We start from the raw sequence: 26,131 nt of genomic DNA, 5'->3' as shown, positions 1-26,131 counted from the left end.
AATGTCTGAATGCAACTCCACAACATTTGTTTGGGTCTGAATCCCTTTCCCTTCCCAAACAGTCCACATGTGGTCCCATCTCCTCTATAGCTTGTAGTCCCCAAGCTCATAAAAAGGTGGAGGCTGCAGGCACAGGGCTGAACTTGTGAGACACAGACACAGCAACCCAGATCTGGCCATCGTTGGAAACACCAAGACTCACGGGGAACAGAGACTGCCAGGAACATAAAGGGGCAGGGGAACTCCTTGTTTTGTTCAACGAAGTGTGAGCAGTAGCTTAAATGTGAGGCATTTTTAAGCAAAAATGACTAACGGTGAAAGAGTTTCTTGAGTCTTCATTGACACAAAACACTTCACACAGAGAGATGGCCCCAGAGTGTGCGGCTTGAATAGTCACAAACCCAGAGCAGCTGAAGCCAGCATCCAGCCAAGGCAGACACAGCCAGCCGCCAGCTGCCCTCCCTCCTCAGGGCACTACAGGACCACTGTCTTAAAAGGGAGGTGAGAGGGGAGGAAGAGAGAAGACAAAGGACACTGGGATGGGAAAGTGCCCGGGGCCCACTGCAGCAGAAGAGGGCACACCCCTGGGAAGCTGGACCTCACGAAGACACACTCAGCAGGGAATTTCTCCACCTGCAGAAGACGCTCCAGGTGAAACAGGCCCACACCAAGGCCAATCCCACGACACGCCGGCCAAGATTTGAGGCAAAGGAGATTCCTCCTGTGTATATAGCCAGGCAGGGAGGGAGAGGACGCCTGTCCAGCCAGGCCCCCTGCGTGGTGCTTGGTGAGAGTTGGGTTCCCCGCAAGAGCGGGTCCCTGGTCCACCAGGTCCATGTCTGTTTACCACAGAAGAAGGTCGTGCAGGGCTGTGGCCTCGCAGGGACCCCTCAGCCTCCCGGATGCCAGGATGGCTCAGGCCCCTGTCCCACCTACCTCCTGTGCCCTTCGGCTGAACCTAAAGAGGCGGAGCAGCCCCTTGGCCTCCTGCCAGTGGGTATGGCTCCTGCTGAGCTGAGACCCTGAGTTTGAGAAGAACAAAGCTGCCTGGGAAGCAGCTCCTGCTATAATGGCCCCTTTGCCTCAGGACCAGGGTTCTGAGCGCAGACTCCCCCAAGCTGGTCTAGTAAGACTCCCTCTCTCCTAGGACTCACCACGATGCCCTTCAACAGGAAAATACCATGAAGGAAGGAAACCAGACCTCCTTATTGTTAATACTCTGTTCTCTGTCAGGGTGATGACCTGCAGAAAGAAGAGGTAGACAGAGACAGGTGGGTAGGTGTTTGGGCAGGTGTGTAGGTAGGCAGGTAGAATCCTGGGCAGGCTGCAGACACTCCCAAAGGCAGGGTCTCAGGGGTGGGCCTGGGTAGCCATTGTAAGGGAGCACTTCTTGCTCACAAGACGGGAGACAGGCAGCCTTTGGTCTGATACTTCGTTCAATATTAGCAAGGGGACAACAGAGAAAACTAGTGGCCTGGACAGGACCAACGGCTGTAAATGGATGTTTCTAAAGAATGGTGCTTCCTCTCTGAGCTCCATAACTTACAAACCATTTTGCTCCCAGGTTTCGTGTTCTGAGGTTTGAAGAGGCGGCCAGATGCAAGTAGTCAGATGCAAGGCAGTGGCTGTCTGGGTTCTGGTAGGTCTGGGGTTTAGGAATATCGCTCAATTATTCCTGCTGCTTGTTATGAATGCAAAGAAAGCCAATGACTTTCAAAAACGAGACTCTGTATAAACTCCCCAGTCCATAAGACACTGGTTGTGGATGGGCCAAGCACGGGGTTAAGCCCTGAGGAACAGAGTCATGAACTGAGCAATCACTAGCCTCAGATAACTCATCATTTGGTGAAAGTCCCAGCCAAGGAAACAGCTTTCCCCGCCTGGGAGAGCGCTGTGATGATCGCCGTTGACCTGCTGTGGGGCCTGAGGCAAGCCACTTGACGTCTGTGCCTTGCTTTCTTCATCTGTAAAGACTGCTCCTCTTTACGAGGATGTATGTGAAGATCAAATGAATGAATGTGCTCAAGTACTTATAACAATGTCAGAAACACAACAGCACTATGGAAGAGTTCGTTCCTGGTAGTGCAGATATTATTTTTTTAATTAATTTATTTGAAAGTCAGAATTACAGAGAGGGAGAGACAGACAGAGAGAGAGAGAGAGAGAGAGAGAGAGAGAGAGAGAGAGAAATCCTCCATCTGCTGATTCACTCTCCAGATTGCCTCAATGGCCAGGGCTGGGCCAGGCCAAAGCAAGGAGCGTGGAGTCTCTTCCAAATCTCCCATGTGGGTGGCAGGGGCCCAGGCACTTGGACCATCTTCTGTTCTCCCCAGCAGAGAGCTGGATCAGAAGGGGAGCAGCCGAGTCTTGAACCAGTGCCCACATGGGATGCTGGCGACACAGGTGAGGCTTTACCTGCTACACCACAATGCCAGCCCTGATATTATTGTTTTTGTGGAGGTTAACAACAGGCTAAGTTTCCCTAACCCTGTGCTTTCCTAAACCAAAGCTCTCCCAGAGGAGGGCCCTCAACCTGAGTATAGACAAAGCAAGAACTGATCAAACAGGAGAGGAGATGGAGGGGATGAAGGACAGGGAAGGGGAAGCGGCAGAGCCCAGAGCTGCAGGGATGCACAGCAGGTGTGAGAGCTAAGAGCCCTGTCATTCAATCCCAGAGGTGATCTGGAAGGTGAGGCAGACAGCTCAGGATACATCATACGGAACAGATCACAAAGGGGCTAACGTATTATACAAAGCAATGTTTTCCATCCTGGGCTTCCTGTGGTAGTTGGATAGGATGTAGAAGGTCAGTCTCTTTATTGTTTTTTCCCAACAAAATGTATTGTGTGTCTGCTATATGTAAAATTCAGTGTGAGGTATCTGGAGATTCACCGAAGGGAAAAAGAAATTTAATAAAGCAGGATAATGAGGAGACCCAGGAGTCTTCTAATCTAAAAATTCTGGTGATAAAGTATCACTGTTGGTGAAGGCTGGCTCAGCATGAAGGAAGTAGCCACACACAGGAAGGAGACACTGGCTGTCACTTCTCCCTGGGAACACTGACGACACACAGTCAAATTTTAGTGGCTATATTAGGATTTGGGGAAAAGCAGGGTACTTTTCATCTCAAGACACCAATAAAGCCTGTTGTATTTGGAAGTTTAGTCACAGGTCAAATAACATTTGCATAATGGAATCTAGCTCAATAGTTCCTTTACAATCATGGAGACCCAAGAGCCTGAGTCCGCATTTCTGAAATTCTGTGTGTGTGTGTGTGTGTGTGTGTGCAGCCAGATTGAAACTTGGCCTTGAGCAGAACAGGGACAGAATCTGTCGAATGATCTGGAAAACAGAGCTGGCCAAGTTCATGGTCCCCCTGAGGTCCTCTCATCCCAGCCAGCTCCATGAATCTTCCCCCACTCTGGGTGAAACACTGGATGGCCAGTGTCTACATCATGGCTTACTGGCTACAGTTTGGTGGGCTTCCCTCAGAACCAACCAAGTAGGCCAGCCTGCATTGAGGCTTCTAAAGCTGCCAGCCTCCTAAGGGAAATACACAGGCACTTCCAAACGTTCATGGAAAATGGGATTAAAAGATCAGTCTACTTGGGTGCCAAAACAAAAGCATTTCAAATCCATTCCTCGTTCTTCCATGACACTCATTTTCTGTGAACTCTTCTAAGATCCCACATACTTTGGGAAGCTGACAAATCCTCCTATCAATATTTAAGAAATAGCCTTTGAATTACATACTTTGCCTACAGATGTCAGCTATTAAAAAGTTAACTCCTAGGGCTGCTGCTGTGGTGTAGCAGGTTGAGCTTCTACCTGCGGCACTGGTATCCCATATAGGCGCCGGTCCCAGGTGCTCCACTTCTGATCCAGCTCCCTGCTGATGTCCCTGAGAAAGAGTGTAAGTGGTCCCAAGTGCTTGGGCCTCTGTGCCTGCATAGGAGACCCAGAAGAATCTCCAGGTTCCCAGCTTTGGCCTGGCTCAGCCTCGGATCTTGCAGCAATTTGGGGAGTGAGCCAGCAGATGGAAAATCTCTCTCTCTCTCTCTCTCTCCCCTTCTCTAACTCTGCCTTTAAAAAAAAAAGAAAGAAAGAAAGAAAAGAAAAGAAAGTTTACACCCAAGGGGACATGAGAAAGATACAAGGACATTTCAAAAGGTTCATGGAAATGTGCATTATCTTAAAAAAAAAAAAAAGATTTATTTATTTATTTGAAAGGCAGAGGCAGAGAGAGAGAGAGGTCTTCCATCCACTGTTTCACTCCCCATATGACTACAATGGCTGGAGCTGCGCCGATCCAAAGCCAAGAGCCAAGGGCTTCCTCTGGGTCTCCCACGCAGATGCAGGGGCCATCTTCTACTGCTTTCCCATGCCAAAGTAGACAGCTGGATCAGAAGTGGAGCAGCCAGGTCTCGAACCAGCATCCATATGGGATGCTGGCCCTGCAGGTGGTGGCTTTACCCACTACACCACAGCACCGGCCTGTGCATTATCTTTTAATTCCATTTGTCCAGGGACTTTCCGAATCCCCTCATAGACCAAAACAAATGATCATGTATCTTGATACCAGAGTAATTCAGAACTCTGAACTGTATGTCTCCAAGAGACTTGGAAAGTCAAGTTCATCCTGCTTGCTGTCCCTGAGGCTCTGCTGGAGTCTTTGAGAACCCAGGCAGAGAAGGAAACCCTGGGATGGAGGGGACAGGACACTGGTTCAGGATCTGAGGGTGCTTGAGGTAGGGGGTCTAGAAGGAATCGAAGTCAGCTGGAAGATACAGAGCTGCTCTCAAAATGATATATGATGATATCTGATTGTCAAGTTTTTTTTTTCTTCGAAATTGTACTTAAAGCAGACTACCACCAGTCCCTTTGGGTTTTCCTCCTGGAAGCCCCCCTCCATGCCGCTCTGACTGGAGGTTCTTGATTCTAATAGATACTCTTAAATCTAAAAAAAAAAAAAAAGATAAATGATGGTTTTTCTATGTGTTCTCTACTGCCATGGAAATTAGGAACAATCTCCCAGTGACAAGCAGCCTGATGTGGGACACTGCTCACAATATCAAGGAACCCATTCTATTTTGTCTGCAGGAAATGGATCACTGCTCCCAGCAAACCTCCACCCTCAACGCTCACACCAATACACACACGCACACTGCAGTACTTTCATTTTGAGACAGTGATATTTTGGGCCCTGGATACTCCGAAGAAAATAGAGAAATCTCTCAGCAAGCAAAGGAAGTGAGCTCCCAGATCTTGCCTTTGAAACTGCTACACTGACAGCTCAGTCCTTTAGGTCACTAGGTTTCTCTTCCCCATCCCTCAGCTACACTGAATGAAGATGGGTTCATTTAAATTCCATAAGGGGGATGGATTTCATTTAGCCCTTAAAAGTCATCCTGGAGTGGGGGTTTGGCCTAGCAGTTAAGATGCTGGTTGGGATGCCTGTATCCCATATTGTAATACCTGATTTTGATACCCAGTTCTGGCTCCTGGCTCTAGCTTCCTGGGGTGATGGCTCAAGTGATGGGGTTCCTGCCATTCAAGTGGGAGACCTGAATCGAGTTCTGGGCTCCTGGCTTCAGCCAGGCTCACTTCCAGCTAGTGCAGGCATTTGAGGTGTGAGACAGGAGCTCGTTCTCTGTCCATCTCTCTCTTGCTGTGCCTTTCAAATAATTTTTTTTAAAAGTCTCCCTAACTAGAAAGGTTGTCTATTGTTGTCTATCAGGCCTTTTCTTCTACTTAGAACTAACACGAAAATATTTCATTTGTTTATGCCTCCTGATGTGTATTTTTGGTGTGGATCTTTTGCATTTGTCTTAGTCTCACAGTTTTTGAAAAATTAGTTCGAAGAGTAAAAGACAAGACGGCAAACAGTGCTAGTGTTCGGGCTCTCCCTCTCTGTGTGCTGTAACAGGAAATGCATTTCTGACACTTTTAAAATGAGCAATCACACGTATAATCAACTTGGTTAAAACTTCCTTCCTGGTAACTACAACACTTCCTCTGCATCTGGATATGAAGGGAGCCCCAGAAAAGCGGAAGAGTTTAGAGGCACACTGGGCAGGTCTGAATTTGTTTTGCTTTCAAAAATTAAACAAATGACCCTTCAGCATCATCGCCTCCGCTGCTTTATCAGGTATTGCTTCTTTCTATTTTTTGCTCTTTGTTGGGTCTGACTTGGAATAGTTACACTTCCTTCTGGGCTAGAATATTTTTATCCGGGACTGCTGTGGGTTCTTGAGATGATACCACCACTGAACGCCCGTATTTCATTGTCTAGTCCAACCTAGCTTTTGGATATCCACAAGGTTCCGGCAATAGTTCTGCAGGTGCATTAGTTCTTTTTTGTTTTTGTTTGGGAGGAAGGGGGAGGGCCATGGAGCCCATGCCAGCCAGGCTTCATATTCTTACAGTGTATGCTTAGCGATTACTGTACTTACAGCGTTTCTAACGTCTTCTCATAAAGGAGAAACCTTCATAGCCTCAGCCATGAAGGGAATCAGTGAGTATCTGGTCAGCCTGTTTTCTTCTGCATCTTATATAGCATGCCTTCTATCACTGTGGAAGGAGTTACTTTTGTGTATTTGTACGTTGCCTAAATTTAGTCATGTTTTATTTCAAGTTCCTGTCAATATTAACGTATCTTACAATTCTCTTTGTCAGTTATTGTGTAACTTAGCCAAAGACCAAAATGAGTATTTTAAGTTACAAGAGACAGTACTTTGGAACAACTGGTTTCATTTACTTACTAAGTATGACTTCACAATGTTTTAAAAGAGGGAATGTTGACTTTAAAAAAGTAAGCTATGCCAAGATTTGGACATAAGTTTGAAACTTGACTTTCTTATCTTAATCAAACTTGCCTCTTCAGTCTGTATCAAATGTTCCACTATTTCTTAAGGAAGCAAAATAGTTGTGAGTCTCACTAACATTAGTCATTTAGGAAAGAAATGACATTTTCATTTACTGATTTTGTTTCAATTGTTAGTTCTTATTCGGAATATAGTGTATCACAATGTAACAGACTAAATAGTAAAATCAAAATGCCTTATTATATATTCAACTTTCAATTTTAATACTTTCAGCATTTCAATCATTACCTGAAGCTTTCTTACTGCAGTATGTCACATTACTTACAGGCTTTGTGGATGGCAAGTACTTACTGAATGTTTATGGAAAGAGTAAGTTAATGAGAATAAAACTGTGAATTCTTGTTAGTAGAAATGAAAATATCAGAGCACGAAAAAAAAAAAAAGAAATTAAATAACTGACTGAGGTCTAAATAGCAGGCCACTGGAGTCCAGAAATTCTGCCTTCCATCTTGTGGCTCTCTCCTCCACTATGTAAACCAAAGGCCGATTAAATGAACTGACAGCAAGTTAAAATGACCTAAATGCTTATATTGGGAGTGTCCAGCCTTGGAGGTCTTCTCCTCTAAGGAACTGTCCTTAATATAGCAATGACCGTTATTTCATGATTAAAAATTTTCTGTCTGCAAATGGTCTGGACTGCCACTTTTCTGATTGTTTTTTCTTTAGTTGTATGAATGAAATCACTAGCTTTCCTAATTAGAGGGTGGGGGGAATGAAAAGAGAAATATAGGAAGTTGACAAGGGAACAGATCCCAAGGCCCAGACAGTCTGGAAATAGACAAAGTGAAGGGACGTTGGGTGAACCGTCTGGGTCGCAAGATGTGTGAGACAGAAGAGGAGAAATATTAAAGTTCTGTTGGCAAAGCCAGGACTCGATCCTTAGCCCTGTTACTTTATTCATCTCTGTGTTTCCGTAGGCTTAGAGCAACACGCACCGTTTTGAGCCATTATGTCAGGCACAGTGCTACATGAGCCTTATGCATCTTTTTAATTAAATTTTTCAAATACACAGAAAAATAGAATGATCAGCGAACCTCTAAACACCAATTGCGCACATAAACGAATGTATTAGTTAGCTCTTACGTCCACGGTGTTACCCATCTGACGATGAGACGCAGGTTCGCGGATCACCCGAGCAGCCCAAGTCGCCCAGCTGATGAGTGGCAGGGCCAGGATTCCCGGGCCCATGCCGCCAGCTTGAAGCACTTGGTCGCTCCGGGTCCTCGTCCGTCTTCCACAGCCCCCTTGTGCCGCCTCGTAAACGGGAAAGCGCCTTCCTGGTGACAAGGTCCTCTTGTTTTCCCCGCTCCCAGGTCGCGCGGGGCATGGAGCTGGAGAGCTCTGAACAGCCCGTGGTTCTGAGAGAGGACCACGGGCGCCGGCGCCGGAGGATGAAGCCGCGCAGCCCCGCGGCCAGCCTGTCCTCCATGGAGCTCATCCCCATCGAGTTCGTGCTGCCCACCAGCCAGCGCGACAGCAAGACGCCGGAGACGGCGCTGCTGCACGTGGCGGGCCACGGCAACGTGGAGCAGATGAAGGGCCAGGTGTGGCTGCGCGCGCTGGAGACGAGCGTGGCCGCAGACTTCTACCACCGGCTGGGCCCGGACCACTTCCTCCTGCTCTACCAGAAAAAGGGGCAGTGGTACGAGATCTACGACAAGTACCAGGTGGTGCAGACGCTGGACTGCCTGCGCTACTGGAAGCTGCTGCACAGGAGCCCGGGCCAGATCCACGTAGTCCAGCGGCACGCGCCCTCTGAGGAGACGCTGGCCTTTCAGCGGCAGCTCACCGCCCTGATTGGCTATGATGTGACTGACGTCAGCAACGTGCACGACGACGAGCTGGAGTTCACGCGCCGGCGCCTGCTGACTCCACGCATGGCGGAAGTGGCCAGCCGCGACCCCCGGCTGTACGCCATGCACCCCTGGGTGACGTCCAAGCCCCTGCCGGAGTACCTAGCGAGGAAGATTACCAACAACTGCATCTTCATCGTCATCCACCGCAGCACCACCAGCCAGACCATCAAGGTCTCGGCCGACGACACGCCTGGCAACATCCTCCATAGCTTCTTCACCAAGATGGCCAAGAAGAAGTCCCTGATGGACATCCCGGAGAGCCAAAGCGAACAGGATTTTGTGCTGCGCGTCTGCGGCCGGGATGAGTACCTGGTGGGTGAAACGCCCATCAGAAATTTCCAGTGGGTGAGGCAGTGCCTGAAAAATGGAGAGGAGATTCACCTAGTGCTCGACGCGCCCCCGGACCCAGCCCTGGACGAGGTGAGGAAGGAAGAGTGGCCCCTGGTGGATGACTGCACGGGAGTCACCGGCTACCACGAGCAGCTGACCATCCACGGCAAGGACCATGAGAGCGTGTTCACTGTGTCGCTGTGGGACTGTGACCGGAAGTTCAGGGTCAAGGTCAGAGGGATCGATATCCCGGTCCTGCCGCGGAACGCCGACCTCACGGTTTTCGTGGAGGCAAACATCCAGCACGGGCAGCAAGTGCTTTGCCAAAGGAGAACCAGCGCCAAGCCCTTCACGGAGGAGGTGCTCTGGAATGTGTGGCTGGAGTTCAGTATCAAAATCAAGGACTTGCCCAAGGGCGCGCTTCTGAACCTGCAGATCTACTGCGGCAAGGCGCCCGCGCTGTCGGGCAAGGCCTCTGCCGACACTCCCGGTGCAGAGTCCAGGGGCAAGGCTCAGCTGCTCTATTACGTGAACCTGCTGCTGATAGATCATCGCTTCCTCCTGCGCCACGGCGAGTACGTGCTCCACATGTGGCAGATATCGGGCAAGGGAGAAGACCAGGGGAGCTTCAATGCTGACAAGCTCACGTCTGCAACCAACCCCGACAAGGAGAACGCCATGTCCATCTCCATTCTTCTGGACAATTACTGCCACCCAATAGCTTTGCCTAAGCATCGACCCACCCCTGACCCTGAAGGGGACCGGGTACGAGCCGAAATGCCCAACCAGCTTCGCAAGCAGCTGGAAGCAATCATAGCCACGGATCCACTTAACCCGCTCACAGCAGAAGACAAAGAGCTGCTGTGGCATTTTAGATACGAGACCCTTAAGCATCCGAAAGCGTATCCTAAGCTGTTTAGCTCGGTGAAATGGGGACAGCAAGAAACTGTGGCCAAAACATACCAGTTGTTAGCCCGACGGGAGGTCTGGGATCAAAGTGCTTTGGATGTGGGGTTAACAATGCAACTCCTGGACTGCAACTTTTCGGATGAGAATGTAAGAGCCATTGCAGTTCAGAAACTGGAGAGCTTAGAAGATGATGATGTCTTGCATTACCTTCTGCAGCTGGTCCAGGTAGGGGATGTGGCTGTCATCAACAGAACTCTCCCCTTGTTTGCGTGTGCACAGGCACCTCACTCAGTTGTCACCAAATGCCCTTTGTCTGGAGCTTCAGGGTCAGAGTAGATCTGAGGAGGCCAGCTCACGGTAGAGTAAACTGATCTGTCTACTTTTTCTCTGTCTTGAGGGCTTACCTACAAGCATTTGAAGACATTAGAACTATACCTTGCTTGGTAGGTGGTGGGGGGTGGGGTGTTCCCGTGGGAATACTGTGTTCTCATTTATTGTTTTAATGATAATTTGACTTACTAAGCCCTTTCTTGTGCCAAGGCTCCAAGTGATTTCATGATTTTGTGTATTATCTCATTCTCAGGATGAGTATGATAGAGGTCAAATTAGCACTTGCATTTTATACATGAGAAAACTGAGGCACAGGGACACCAGGTTATGTCCCTAAGGCCGCGTACTTTGATAGAAGCCAATCAGAATTCAACCTGAGGAGGCCTGACTCCAGGCCCTGCCCTTGTGACTGCCCTGCTGCACCCGTCTAGGGTCAGGAGAGTGCACACTGGAGAGAAAAGACTTTCCTAATAGTTTGTTTTGTGAGAGTCAAACGTTGCAAGCTCCACTCTTCAGAAAGGACTGTATTTCCATCTGATTCTCACCACATTCCTGGGGGCCTGAGAGACTAAGTGTTTGTTTCACCTAAGGTTAGGTAGGAAGTTAAAGAAAGGAGGAGAAACAGTTTTCCTGCTCAGAATAGCAGTTTCTCAGATTACATTGTACCCCTTGATAAGGAAAAGGAAGTAAAGGCATTAGAAGAGAAATGTTATTTTAGAGCCCAGAGCTGTTCATTCACTAATTCCACAGCATGTATTGAAAAGGCTGACAATGAGCACACACACAAACAGATGGCTAATAAATTGTAACAAATGCTTTGGAGTAAACTATAGAATATTATGACCAAAGGGACTCAGGGATGGTCCTGAGTAGGTGATGTTCTACCTGAGATCTTTAGGATCAGCCACACTAAATTCTAGATGAGAAACTGTCTAATCACTATCCCATACTGGAAGGCCCTAGAGTTTTCTGATAAGCATTTTGAGTAGTCTCAACTTTGAACTCTGAATCGTCACCTTTCCTCTAGTCCAAAACTTGAAATGTTAAATTTGACCTTTGCTTTCACCTGCTGAATATATCAGACATGTTTAGTTCAGGTACTGGCATGACACTAAAAATGTTTAGAAGAATTGAAGGATCTTCAGTTTTCTGCCTCTCAGTAACAAAAACAACATAAAACAAATTTGTGCAAGCTCTTTTCCGAATCCCAGTGCTACTATAAATTAGTTTTCCTTGCCATTTTCACAAGTGAACCTTGCAGAATTAGAAAATGTTTTAAGTGAAAGATATCAATAGGATATATTAACATTGAATTTGTGGTCTTAAATTTGAAGAAGAGTAGTCATTTGCAAAACTATTTGAGACAGGTTCTGAGATGACTCATTCCTGATTAAAATGGTCTCCTAGTTGAGATCTGCATTGTCTTTAGAGAAGTGAAACACCAAGGTCAAAAAGACTCACGTTCAGCTTAGAAGATTCAAATAGTTCTAGAGTGGAGTACTGTTGGCTGAGTAGCCACATTCTCACAGTTAAGGCCTCGCATGCAACTACTATGCCACCCATTTGACCACACCCATGAAGAGTATTTTTGAAAACAGTGGTATAACTGAAACATTATGAAGTCAATATTGGTCATTTCCACCCTGAAAAACAGAGTAAGAGTTGTAAATCAAATTGAGAAGCCCTCAGTATAAACTAGAGTGGGAATTTTCCATTTCTATTTGTAATGGAAATAGTAGGAGATACTTGTTTTTAACCCTCTCTTTCTATTTATACATGATACCCACCCTCTAGTTTTATATATACATCTATAATTAAACAATACTTATTAGTCTTACTGCTTTTAAAAGTACAAACTCTTTCAGATACCAAAAAGTAAGAGAATAAATGAAACATGTCCACACACACCTCCAAGATTTCATTGGTTCTCTTTCTTTGGTAATGGAGCTGTCAGCTAAGTCAGTATTTTTTACATTAGCCAAATGATGTGAAAACTACTAAACACTCGAAATGAAACTCAGTTTCTACCAGAGGACGCGTGTAAAATCAGGAATTTTCTGACAGAAAGCTGTGAGCATACCATGGGGACACAGTGGGTAGTTACTACTCTGTGTGGATTCCTCCAGGCCTGTTTACTTGAAGTAAGAACCTGTAAGACAGCTAAGGAACTTGCCAGTGAGACAACAAAAGGGGAAGCTTTAGGATCTTCACATCTCATACATTTTTTTTCTTTATGTAGATTGCATCTCTGTTGTCTATTTCTCACAACTTCTCTTGCCTCCCATTTGCTACATTTGTGGTAGCCGTTGCTCTCCTTCCCCTCTCACCCTTCCAGTAAATCAAGCCAGCCCTTAATTGGAGCAGATATCCTTGCCTCTTCACCTTTGAAGTTATGAAAAACACGTGAGTGAGAGTCAAGAGTTCTGGCCTCTAATCTTAGTTCAGTCATCAGCTACTTTAGGCTCCTAAGCAGCTGGTTCACGGTGGTCCTAAGGGGCCCCTAAGAGAAAGAACTTAATGTGAGTGCCGAGAGCCCCATCACCCTAGCCATAAAGACCCCCTGGAGCATAGCACCAGCTCATCTCCATCCCTGCTTCCTGATTCGCCAACACCAAGTGCAGTCCTACAAATGCCAACATGTGCTTCCTTTAGGCCGTGAAATTTGAACCATACCATGACAGTGCCCTGGCCAGATTTCTGCTGAAGCGTGGTTTAAGGGTAAGTCCTTCCACTTTGATAATAGCATGACATTTCAGGCTAGCACGAAATGACTGGTAGACCTAGACCATTAGTCATAATTTCGACCTTCTTGTACTCGCCTTCAGAACAAAAGAATTGGTCACTTCTTGTTTTGGTTCTTGAGAAGTGAGATAGCCCAGTCCAGACACTATCAGCAGAGGTTCGCCGTGATCCTGGAAGCCTATCTGAGGGGCTGTGGCACAGCCATGCTGCACGACTTGACCCAACAAGTCCTTGTAATCGAGATGTTACAAAAAGTCACCATTGACATTAAATCACTCTCTGCTGAAAAGTATGACGTCAGTTCCCAAGGTACAACGGCTATATTTTCTTGGTTCTCTTTCCAAATGCCTTTGTCTCCAAATGCCATCATCGCTCTGATTCTTCTTTCTGGAAGCCAAATTGCATCTTCCTAAGTACAGCCAAGAACACATTATTTTAGTCTTCTATCTGCATGGAGTAAGCAAATTTAAAGTTCTCCTTTTTACACCTTAATAATTTTTTAAAACTATATATATTAGCATGTTCTTAAAAATTAAAAAGGTCTTTGCAGATGTAAGATATTTAAGAACGGTTGTATACACACACACAGATTAATTATTTCTAAATCTTTACCTTTTTCTCCCTGCCTTTAAATATGTGCATATAATTTTAAAATTTTCAGCCTTTTAAACTAATGAATTATTGAGAGCCTATTTCAATGTATGCATTTATTTATACATTTGTATCTCTGTATCCCAGAGTAATATATAGAGATAGATATAAATAAGCATCTTTATACACACACACACACTGCTTGCTTTCTGAAGCCATTTGCAATATTCTCTTTCCCTACCCTAAGAAATTCTGTCCGTGCCCTAGGAAAATGACTCATTCTTTCCCTGTGTTCCCAGGGGCTTGGGGTGATACTGTATTAGACGATCATCATTAACACGTTGGTCTGGACTTGTAAACTCCACAGACATTGAAGCCAGGGAGGGTAATTCATATTGATTTTATATAGTGAGTTCTCTGATTCCTACGAACACTTACTAATGTACTCAGTATTTTAAACTCTGAATTTAAAAAACAAAAATCTGAGAGGCAGAGAGATACGCACAGAGACAGCGCTCCCATCTGCTGCAAATGCCCATGCTGTCTACCTGACTCTATTGGCCTCTGTGTGCCCTCCCTCCTACTCGAATATTCACCTATTTCCGTCCCCCACTGAAGGGTGTGGAGGTGGTTACATTGCTCATAGCAAGCCTGAGTTATCTCGCCACCTCAAACGGTTAGTTCCTCAAAGGCAGGGTCCTACCCCCTCTTCTACAGCTCCACCCCTTCCCAAGCATAGAAGGCTGTGAAGTAGTATGACATCAGGAAATGCTTTAGATAATATTAAGAATTTCTTGGACTGACATAATTCTTGTGCACTTTTGACAATTACAGTTATTCTACAGCTTAAGCAAAAACTTGAAAATCTACAAAATTCTAACCTCCCGACGAGTTTTAGAGTTCCATACGACCCTGGATTGAAAGCAGGAACACTGGTGGTAGGTATCACTCAGATGTCTCCATGCGGTCCAAATGTCTTAACGATGTCTTACATGCTTTCTTGGGCCCAGTGCTAGACAGATAGCATTTCTACAGAGACAGGGATCCTGGAGAGTCCCTGGGTGGGCCTCTATGGAGCCCTGCTTTAATCACTAGCTACTAGTGATTAATACCAGGTAACTTCCCCTATATTGCTGGTCTGCTAGCAATAAATTCTTTAGCTTTTGTTCATCTGAAATGCTCTTTATTCCACCTTTATTCTGAAAACTACTTTCCCTGAATGTAGACTTCTACACTGACTTTTAATCTTTTTCTTTCAATAGCATTTTCTCCTGGCATGCATATTTTCTGGTAATAAGTCTCCTGTCATTATATTTGATTCTCTCTGTGTATGTGTGTGTGTCTTTTTTTTTGCCCAAGCTGCTTTTAAGATTTTCATTTATCACTGTTTTTTAGCAATTTGATGATGATGCACTTTGATAGGGATTTCTTTATGTGTATTCTGCTTTATTGAGCTTAGATTTGTTGGTTTATAATCTTTCAGATTTGCGGACTTTTCAGCCAATACTTTTTCTGTCCCCTCTTCTCTCTCCTCTCCTTCTGAGGCTTCAGGAACTCTATTTTAGGCTGCTGGACCATTCAGTCCAGAGCCCCCTTGTCTATGTTGCAGCCTAGAGACAGCCCCCAGCAATACACGGGGACAACCACTGGGCTCATTTCATTTGTTTGCATTTTCTCAGAGGTTATAGACCTAACGTGACTATTTTCCAGTGTCTGAAAAGAGTTGTTGCGTGTATTTTGTCTAGTTTTCCAGTTGTTTATAGCAGGGCAGCAACTCCTGTGGCAGTGGGGCCTCATGGAAGGAAGTGAGAATTCCTCTCATACGTGTTTAATTTTATGTACAGTTAGTACTAAACTGGCCCTGTAACAAAAACATCCTGCCCTTTCTTTAGAGATTAGTAAAAATACAAAATATTAGTGCAGCTTCAAAATGTGTGTGCTTCTGCTTTTAGACCTTATTACATTTTGATTCACGTTGAATTCACCTTTGACTAAAACTCCTAAGTTGTTTTTTTTAAGTCGGTAACTAACTGCTTAGCTACATTTCTTCTACTTTGAATTTCTTTTAGATGTATGGAGGGGTTTTGAGGGGCAGAGGGTATAGAGAATGGCAGAGTGAAAGTGTCAAACCACAGGAACGGGCTTTCTATTTATTTCTATCAAATCTCATCTTGCTATATTTGGCCTATCGCACCTGATTCTGCAGTAAGCATTTTTTAGACATGGTGATAGCACTAAAATTTTTGTCAAGTGAGATTTTGGAGATGCTGAATATATAAACAGATAACAGTGAAACTGAAAATAAATAGATTATAAGCATGCCAATATCCTATGGGAGTGGGACAAGGGGGATAGGATTTGCTGTACCCCTCAGGCACCTCCATAGACCTTTTGGGGTTCCCTGGAGCACAGTTTGGGAACCACCAGTTGTAGTGAGTTTACTCTCACATAGCATTTCCAGATTTATGAGAAGATCTGTGTTTTTACTCAAATATTGAAAATAATTTTTCAACTAAGGATTTTTTTTCCTGGTTGTTTATGCTGATGCTTTGCAAGAGAATTTGCATCGCCACAATGTGGATCCATTGCTTGTGGGAAACACATGACTGCTTCCTTACAGATTGAGAAATGTAAAGTGATGGCCTCCAAGAAAAAGCCCCTGTGGCTCGAGTTTAAATGTGCCGATCCTACAGCCCTTTCAAAGGAGACCATTGGAATTATCTTTAAACATGGTGACGATCTACGCCAAGACATGCTTATTTTACAGGTATGCTGATGTCAGGGAATTTGTTTGGATTATCTGAAGAAAGATTGCTGTATTAGATCTGAAGTGTGTTCTCTGCATATGATGAACAGTGACCAGAGAAGCCCTAATGGGGGGTTGTGGCTTTGGGAACGTGGCTCTGGACCATGAGACTTGCAGTCTAATTAATGGGCACCGAACTGCTGTCCACTCCTTCAAAGATGCGCTTCCAACATTTCCATGTAGCCAGTGTACTCCCCTCCCTAACCTCTTACATACCCCATCCTAAGTTTGGTACCATGGAATGTAGCCATATTTACCCTTTTAGCCCTGTTCATAAATGTATCTACACACCTACAGTCTCAGTGCATAGATGTATCTCTGATAAACATACAGACTCAGGAGAGTGGTTTGATGGGATAGAGAGAAGGTGAGCAGGTGCAGTAAGTGATAAGTGAGCCTATTAGAGAAGAAGGTGAATGATAAAAGTATCCATGCTAATCATTTCCATATTTTCTAATATTTTTGTTTAAATTTTAGCTTTAGCAAATCTAAGGTGATATTCTTCAGATTCTAGTTGTTTAACACTGTAAAGTTAACAATTTCTCATATGTAATATGATTTACTTACAACAGACAAACCGTGTATACCCTAGGAAGTATACACGGGAGATCTGGATGCAGTTCCAGGCTGCTGGATTTGGCCTGGCCCAAGCCCTAGCTATTACAAGCATCTGGGGAGTGAACCAATGCTTGGAACTTTCTCTCTGTCTGCCTTTCAAATTAACAACTAGACAAGCTACATTGATTTAAAGATAGCCTATTTAAAAATTGGTCATGTTTTCAACTATCTCTAAGTTTCTGTTTTTACTTATTTCTCTTATGGAAACAATAATACCCTTTGCCTTCTCTTCAAGAATGGAATGTGTATTACCCAGGGAGTATTTTTTAAAAGAAAAGAAAAAGATATCTTTTGGGCCTTTGAAAATGTATTAAAATTCAAATAAATCTGTAGACTCTTTTGAATTGCTTAAAGGTGAGCATTTCAAAAACACAAAAATCGCTGTTGTACTTTGTTTTATTCCTGAGGCACAGAGTTGTAAGGAGAGTTTGCATCCTCCATTCTTGTACTTCTATTCCTGAGGCACAGGGTTTGGCAGCAAAGGGCAGCTAATTTGAACTCTGTAAGCCTTTGTTCCTTCACCTGCCGAGCTGGGGTAATAAGCGTATCCAGTGCGTGTGGTTAATGTGAGAACTGCACCTAACACAGCCCCTGGCGAATGTTCTCTGTCCTTCGTTACTGATGCTTTGGTGTTAGCCTACGAGTGCCTTACAGTAGTCCAAGTAGTAAATACGTGTAAGGATGTTAGGGCTCTTATGGTAATTACATGTAATTAGAGTGGAGCGTTTTGAACAGGTACTGTATGATTTAGGGACTGAATTTGACGGGCTTGCAGGAAAAGGAGACTGTAGGGTATCAGGCTGACCAATGAAAACACAGTTGTTAGTTGTGGTATTTGCTCACGTTGTTTTGTGTTACCAAGTAAGATTTTTTTTAAGATTTATGTATTTATTTGCTTGAAAGGCAGAATGACTGAGAGAAAGAGAAGCACAGAGAAAGAGAGATCTTCCATCCGCTGGTTCATTCCCCAAATGGCCACAATGGCCAGGGCTGGTGCAGGCTTAAGCCAGGAGTCCAGAACTCCATCCAGGTCCCCCACATGGGTGGCAGGGGCCCAGAGATTTGGGACATTTTCTGCTGCCTTCACAGGAACATTATTAGTAGGGAGCTGAGCAACTGAACCCGAACCAGTGCTCCAAAAAGGGAAGCTGGTGGCAGAGGCAGCAGCTTAACCTGCTGCACCACAACACTGGCCCCAAGATTGGTGCTTTTTTAGAGGAGAAAATGGCTTACTTCTAATAGAAATGTTTCCGTGTTTTGATGTCCAGATTCTACGAATCATGGAGTCCATCTGGGAAACAGAATCTTTGGATCTGTGCCTCTTGCCATATGGTTGCATTTCAACTGGTGACAAAATAGGTATGTGGTGACCTCAGGAGGTAAGCGTTCCACTCAGCCAGTGGTGAAAGATCATAATTCCTTCACTGCGGGTGTTTAATGACTAAATGTTATCATCATCATCCATATAAGAAGGAGGATAATGTTCCCAGGCTGGTGATGTGACTCTCCATTGAATATGGATGCAGTGAAAATCTGTGAATGCATGAGTTCAAGTCCTTGTGACTCGCCATGGAAATGATTTTAGTATGAAGATGTTCCTTTACTGCTGCACCTCTAAACTTTAGATCATTCCATTACACATTAAACTTTTCTCTCACAAATAACATTTAAAAATAGATGGAAGGGTCTAAAATTCCATAATTCATATTATCAAAGCTATTATACACTCCACCGTTAGGTACTTTTATAGGTATTTAGCATTTTCGTTTCAATCAAACATATTTTTGTTCAAGTTTCTGACTTGAGAAGTGTACAAAACCATTTACGTTTGACCCTGCAGTTTAAAAAAGGCGAGATACAGGTGCCCAGGTAAGGAACGTTATGTTCAGCACCTACATGCCTACTTGCTACTGTTCAGAACCTGTCCTGTCTTCTTCTCACTCAGGGACATTGAAAACATATCCCACACAGCTGCCATATCCTCCTCCTTTCTTTTCTCTTCCTGCTAAGAAAACCAACAGTAGAGACATGGAAAATAACCCTCTCTTTAAAAAAGAAAACCTCTGGCCACCACTCAACAGACTTAGCCTGGGCTGGGCACCAGGCCCCAGTCTCTACCAAAACCCTGTGCATCCTCACGCAGGAATGATCGAGATCGTGAAAGACGCCACGACCATTGCCAAAATTCAGCAAAGCACCGTGGGCAACACGGGCGCCTTTAAGGATGAAGTCTTGAACCACTGGCTCAAGGAAAAATGCCCGATTGAGGACAAGGTGAGTGCCTACGTCTGCCCCACCAGAGAGGCTCCTTAGAAAACTGTCACTCATGCGGCGGGAGTGTTTCAGTGCCTAAGGTTGCCTGCTGACCCATTGGTGAGGGTTTTCAGGGCTTCCCCGGGGCAGCAGAGCATATCTGTAAGACAGAGGCACTGGGTTCCAGACTGCCTGAGCATTTGCTATTCCTTTGATTACCAGACATGCTTTGCATAAAATTTGGTTTCTGTAAAACAGTCCGGTAGCACTTTTTCCGGCTCTCTATTTTTGCTGTTCAGCAGAAATATTCAGTTACCATGTATACATTCTCTCCTGGGGCAGGCATTCAGCCTAGTGCTTAAGATTTCCCCTGGGAGCGTCTCTGTTCCATTCCTGGCTCTGGCTCCTGACTCCAGCTTCCTGTTAATGCAGACCCTGGGAAGTAGCAGCAGTGGCTCCAGTGACTGGGTTCCTGCCACCCATGGGGGAGTTCGGGGTTCAGTTCCCACCTCCCGACTTCAGTCTGGCCCAACCCCAGCTATTACAGGCATTGGAGAGTAAAACAATAGATGGGACCTCTCTCTATCTCCCTATCTCCACCCCCTCTGTCTCTCTCTGTCTCTCTCTATCTCTGCCTTGCAAAAAAATTATTTCCTACCTTGGAAGTACCACGTACCAATAAAGTAATTTATAATTTACAACTATACCCTAATCTAAATGGCAAATTATGGATGCTGAAAATGTCAGTGCCACCATGCCTCTGAAGAGCATCTGTTGAATCCTTCACAAGCCGTGTGGTTGGGCTGTTGGGCTGTCGTTTAAATCCCGCCACACGAGATTAGCCCTGCTCATTTTGCATGGTTAGCAGCCTTCTGGGGGTCGGGGTGGGGGGATATAATTAGTAGCACTTATTAATCTGTTACACATGTGGATTTGTGAACCCAGGCATGCTCCCAAGTAGTCCCAAACAAAACACATGTTCACAAGGGAAGGAGAAATCACTACAGGTTCTGTGCAGTGGTTGGCAGATGATGCGTGGAGAGGAAGCGAACCCTTTGGTTAAATTACGGTTGCCCTTTTGACTCTTGTTTCCTCCTCATGCTGTTGTGGTTCATTCATTGAGGCATCCCCTCAAATAGAAGCAGGACCATGGGAAAGCTGCACTTAGTGGATGTAACACTGATGAAATCCGGCACCACTCACTTGCTCTCTGAAAACGGTCCCGAGAATGTGTCTTTTTGGAAGGCATTTCTAATAGATTCATGCTGCTCTTTGCAGTTAGAAGACTATTAATATTCTGATGCATTTTGATTAGTTTCAGGCAGCAGTGGAGAGATTTGTTTATTCCTGTGCAGGCTACTGTGTGGCAACCTTTGTTCTTGGAATAGGTGACAGACACAACGACAATATTATGATCTCCGAGACAGGTGAGTTTATTTACTGAAAAATAATTTAGGGGAGGGTTCAAATATAAATAGCATAAAATTTACCATTTTTAAGTGGACAACTCAGTGAGTGACATCAAGTATGTTCACGTTGTGTATAACCATCACCCATACCCATCTTCCCCCGCTGAAACTCTGTCTCCATTAAACACAAACTCCCCATTCCTCCTCCTCCCAGAACACAGTAATTTTTGCATGGAGCTCAAGGCCGGAGCATGTGTTTTAGAAGTCATTGTTGCATAGGGATGCCAGGCTGAGGTCACCCTACAGAGACCACCCACCTTGAGGGCTGGCCAAGGAGTGAGAAAGGGAAGAAGGCACAGGAACGGAAACTTAGGAAGGAAAAGTTAGGGAGAGAGCCAGACATGATGGTGCCATATCCCAGAAGCTGATGAAGGTAGGAGTGTTGACAGAACAGGGTCCAGTGTTGCCCGGAAGCAACAGAAGAACTCGTAGGTATCCCTAGATCTGAAATGTTGTTCCCCACTTCCCCCTCACTGGGTCGCTGCCCACTCCAACAGTGGTCAGCAATGACCACCACACAATCAGATTTTTCTTTATGAAATTTAAACCAATTTAAGAGTAGAGTCTGGCAAAAGCCAGATTTGCCATCAATGATTTACTCCTTGTGAAAATCAAGAGAGAGAATACATTTGTGGGGTATGGAAGTGTTCAAGGTCTAAACAAATGAGAAGAGATGACGGTGACTGTGGTGGTGGCGGTGGAAATTCACCCAAGGGAGACTGAAAGTGATTCATTTCTATTGTGCTACTCAAAAGCAAAAGGCGAGTGCTCGTCCCCCACACAGAGTTTGGCATCCGTCTACCCCGAGTGGCAGAGTGGGCATAACAGAGTCTTCGGCATGATGCTAGAGAGTTGTCATTTATGTTGCTAAGAATAAATCTGAGGCAGGAATTTCCTATGGACCCCTGGCTGTCATACGAAGAGCAGCAGAGGGACAATGAAAACATGCTCGCTTCAAAGAATGCTTTGCGGCTACTACTTTCACACACCTGCGAAGATGGAAAATATGACAAGCTAATAAGATAGTGTGAAAAGTGCTCCGTCACCCAAGATAGCTCATTTTCAGGAAACTTAAAAACCATGTCAAGAAACAGAGGGTGATGACAAGTGCTGATGCCAGTGCAGTGATGTCAAACATTTTCTTCTCTCAAGGAAACCTATTCCATATCGACTTCGGGCACATTCTTGGGAACTACAAAAGTTTCCTGGGCATTAATAAAGAGAGAGTGCCATTTGTGCTAACCCCAGACTTCCTGTTTGTGATGGGGACTTCTGGGAAGAAGACAAGTCCACACTTCCAGAAATTTCAGGTAACTCACCCCCTCCCCCATCACCATCACCTGCTGAGAACACCAGCCAAACAGATGGCACTGTGCAGCCCTTGTCTCTCACTGCAGAGGGTTTATCCAGCCTCTGCCTCCATGGGCCCCCTTCTGGCATGGCCAATCGTGCCTCCTCCCTGTCACCTCCATGGCATCCTCAAGTGCCAAATGAGACCCCTCAGTAATCCTCCCACCTACATCCAAACTGCAGGCACAAGTTCTCCATAAGCAGTGGGACTGGTGAGTGTTGAACACCAGCGTGACACTGGCACAGAAGACAGGACTTTCAGGAAGTCACCTGGTGCACACGTCAACCATTGAATATTTATACAGGACACTGCCTGGGGGGATGGATGATTGGCACAGAGGTTAAGGTGCCACCTGGGTCCGAGTCCCAGCTCTGCTCCTGATTCTAGCTTCCTGGGGGAGACAGCAGGTGATGGCTTCAGTAGTTGGGTAGTTGGGTCCCTGTCACTCACATGGGAGACCCGGATTGAGTTTCCAGTTCCTGGTTTCATCCTGGTCCAACTCTACCTGTTGTAGGCATTTGGGGAGTGAATCAGTGGATGGGAGTGCTTGCTTGCTCTCTCTGTCTCTGAAATTAAAAAAAAAAAAAAAAGACATTAGCTAAAAGACTCAGATTATACATATAGTTTTCAAGACTCTGAAATGATGGGAAGCCTCTCTTGACTTTTACTGCAGGTGTGTATCGTCACATTTTCTGACACAGGAAATGCTCGTGCTGCCACCCTGTGCTTGTCTCAGTTTTGTAAAGGATAGTCCCTCCTCTCATTTGAAATCCCGTCAGCTTGGTCTCAAGTTCTACCAAGAGATCTGATTTGCGCTGCTTGCCTGAATCAAGACTCTTCCTGGGAAGGTTCAGATTCTATCACTTTTCCATCCTTATCCAGTTTTGACTGTCAGATATTTCAAATGCCCAACGAGAAAATGTTAGCACTTGCAAATTTAGCAATGCGGAAAGGTTGTCATTACTGCTGGAATACACCTATTTTATAGCAATCCACGCACAAAACAAAGAGACCGCTCTTGCCTCAAGTTCCCTTTAAGTGTCCACCTCCCTTGGTGGATCTTGATGTTTGATTTTCACTCCCTGTCTCAAGGATGAGTCCTTAGTCCAAGTCTCTGCCTGAGTCCAGGGCTGCCGTCAGCAGATGGCATGGGCCCAAGTTCAGTGCAACAGGAACTAGGATGTACTATTTTGAAACTTGTGTTTTTTGTTTTTTTCTGTTCTCTTAGCTGATTTTCAGTTTGGTGATTACAAGACTGACCCTTCCAAAGTTCCAGTGGTGTTGACAGAGAAACCAAGATCTCTGTGGCCAGATGGTCTTAGGGTTTACAGTATGTGTTTTTCTGCACAAACTCAATTGGGTTTCAGACTGTTTCCAGGGACTTGACACATTTCAGTCCTATTTTTCTTTAAAATTAGAAATTGCATATTTTGACAGCTTCCTGGAAGAAAAGTGGTTTAAAAAAATTTTTGAAAGCATTTTACCATTTAAAGGGGTAAGACAGTTCTCCTCTGTTGGAAGTGGGGTTTGTTTGAGTAGCTTCAGACAAACACAGCAGCCATAAACTGCAGTTGAAAGAATCAGAGAAATACAAGGAATTTGGCCTCACTGCCAGGCTCTCCTTCTTTCTGTACCAGCAAAGACTCTTCAAAAGCTTCGTGGAAATGCATATTATGTTTTAAAAGTGCATGAATTCCAAGTGCTTCGCATTAACACATCCCTGTCTTTTAATGTGATAGTTCCGCAGACTCTCCAAGGTGCTCCCATCTGGTCTCTTCCCTTCTGCCGGGGGCTTTCCCAGGCATGATGGCCTCCTGTCCTGGTGCTGACCACATACATTCCCATAGAAGCCCCAGAGTTGCCATGCCACTGCAGCTAACCCCCGTGGGACTTCTCTTTAGCTTTTGTTGTTGTTGTTGTTGATTGTATTTTCCCGCTTCAAAATTTCCTTTATGGAAAGGCTATTCGGTGCACAGAGGCGGAGGGAAGGCTGCCTCCCTCTCCAGGCAGCCGCCACCCAAGGCAGCAGATCTTTGCAGTGATCCATTGCACAGCCATCCTCGGCGCATTTCCCCAGCCTTCATGACCGAGCCGTGAGAAACCTCCTTCACTAAAGCGTGCGGCACTGCAGACACGCCCTGGTGAACTTTGTCGTACGTGTGTGAAATGCCAGCATCCTTACTGAATGCTGTGAGAATGTACATTGTGAGCCTTCCTGAAGTGCACAGCACAGCATGGAGGTTGAAAGGATGACCTTTGGAGCCGTCCAGCTGGAGTTTGCATTCCAGTCCTGCTGCTTAATAGGTACCGAACCTATGATGAACCCTTCTTATCCTTTTAAAACCTTGGGTTCTGCATCTGTAGAGTGGGAATATAAAAAAGACCTACTTCATGTGGTGGGCTAGGGAACGTTTAATTATTTAAATGAAATATACAGAATGTTTAGATCGGTGCCGAGACCATAGCAGTAGTTGCCATTGTTACATATACCCCAGAGTTTGAAAACGTGTGATGAGAAGCCATCGTTGGCAAGGACTTCTCAGACACCCTGACCTAAGCAGCATGTTCTGCTAAAGAGCGAGAAGGGTCCCAGCTCCTCTGTTCTGCCTCCCCTCCCCTTCCCTTCCCCCCTCACCTCTCCGATCAGGATAAAAGCTGACCACCTCAGGATTAAATGACATTCAAAGGAGTTTCAGATATTCATAGAAAATGCCCATTAGCTTAAAAAAATTTTTTTTTAATTTGAGCAAGAGAAAAGAGAGAGCTCCCAGTTCACTGGTTCATGCTCCAAATGCCTATAATGGCTGGGGCTCGGCCAGAGATGAAGACAACAGGAGCTGTAAACTAAATCCAGGTCTTCCACATGGGCGGCAAGGAGCCAGTTACGTCAGTGATCGCCACTGCCTCCCAGAGCCTGCACAGGCAGGAAGCTGGAGCCAGGATGCAGAGCTGGGTATTAAACTCCAGCAGTCCAAGGTGGGACGTACCCACTCTTAACCACTTCGCAAACACCCACTCCCCCCTTTATCTTTTAACTCCCATTTTCCCTTGAACTTTCTGAAACTCTCTCATATCCGCAGAATGCCCAGTTTCCAGCTTGACAAAGATGGGCAGCAAGTTTCATCATTTGACTCAAACTTTGTGACAATTTTTTTAAAACATTGCTAAGCATTCCAGACAGATTTTCTGTTTCTTCATTTTCTGTTTCCTTTTTAAATTTTAAAAATGTGTTTATTTTTATTTATTTGAAAGGCAGAGAGACACAGACACAGACACAGAATGATCTGCCATCTGTTGGTTTACTCCCAAAATGCTTGCAACAGCCGGGACTGGGCCAGGCCAAAGCCAGGAGCCTGGAACTCAGTTTGTCTCTCCAGTGTGGGTGGTAAAGACCCAAGTATTTGAGCCATCACCTGCTGCCTCCCAGGGTGCACATTAACAGGAAGCTAGAATTGGAAGCAGAGCCTGGACTTGAAGCCAGGCACTCTGATAAGAGATGCAGGCATCCCAAGTGGAATCTTAACTGTTGTGCCAAATGTCCACCCTATGTTTCCTTTTCAAGTTGAAGTTCTTCAAGATAAAGGACCACATCTCTAAACTCTCTAGTGTCTCAGAGTCTTGGATAAATAATAAAGCTACCATTTTTACACAATCCGGGACAGCTTTATACATTTGCATTTTGAATTAACAATGCCCTCATTTCCTTTGAACTATTAATTTTGAATGGATAAGGTTAATTAATACATGTCACATCGCTGAATAACCTATTAGGAAGGGTGAGAAAAGTTGACCCACTTTTGTTAAGAGTGGGTGAGCCTTCTCCACAGAGAATTAATAACACATGTGGCTGGTGGCCTAGGGGTGGGAGTAAGGGGAAGAGAAAGAGGAAGGGCCTGCCCTCCCCCACCTCTGTTCTTTCCAAGGTAGTTACTTGCGCCTACGACCTTATTCATAAATTACTTCCAGAATACATAGAGAGTTCACAAACAAGC

The 26,131-nt window shown here is 45.3% G+C and overlaps 1 protein-coding gene across 4 annotated transcripts in view; it reads left to right on the top strand.

The window, feature by feature from the left end:
* The first annotated feature begins 6,010 nt into the window (after positions 1 to 6,010).
* The window catches only part of PIK3CG (phosphatidylinositol-4,5-bisphosphate 3-kinase catalytic subunit gamma), a 35,378-nt gene continuing 15,257 nt past the window's right edge, over positions 6,011 to 26,131 (top strand). Inside the window, exons 1-10 of one of the 4 annotated variants that reach the window (XM_008258341.5) lie at positions 6,011 to 6,148; positions 8,198 to 10,204; positions 12,962 to 13,027; positions 13,135 to 13,360; positions 14,477 to 14,580; positions 16,263 to 16,409; positions 18,335 to 18,425; positions 19,210 to 19,340; positions 20,635 to 20,746; positions 21,941 to 22,098. In XM_008258341.5, the coding sequence (XP_008256563.3) occupies positions 8,210 to 10,204; positions 12,962 to 13,027; positions 13,135 to 13,360; positions 14,477 to 14,580; positions 16,263 to 16,409; positions 18,335 to 18,425; positions 19,210 to 19,340; positions 20,635 to 20,746; positions 21,941 to 22,098 (3,030 nt within the window). In that variant the 5' untranslated portion in view covers positions 6,011 to 6,148; positions 8,198 to 8,209. Of the gene's footprint in view, positions 6,149 to 6,170; positions 6,515 to 8,076; positions 10,205 to 12,961; positions 13,028 to 13,134; positions 13,361 to 14,476; positions 14,581 to 16,262; positions 16,410 to 18,334; positions 18,426 to 19,209; positions 19,341 to 20,634; positions 20,747 to 21,940; positions 22,099 to 26,131 lie in introns of those variants that run through there. The other 3 variants (XM_002712034.6, XR_016230949.1, XM_089328445.1) reach the window with 3 other exon arrangements.

Source organism: Oryctolagus cuniculus, chromosome 3 (assembly GCF_051225735.1).
Source record: "Oryctolagus cuniculus isolate XC-2025 breed Fujian yellow rabbit chromosome 3, ASM5122573v1, whole genome shotgun sequence".
NCBI lineage: Eukaryota > Metazoa > Chordata > Mammalia > Lagomorpha > Leporidae > Oryctolagus > Oryctolagus cuniculus.
The sequence above is the reverse complement of the archived record's forward strand: the minus strand, read 5'-3'. Positions and strand labels throughout refer to the sequence as shown.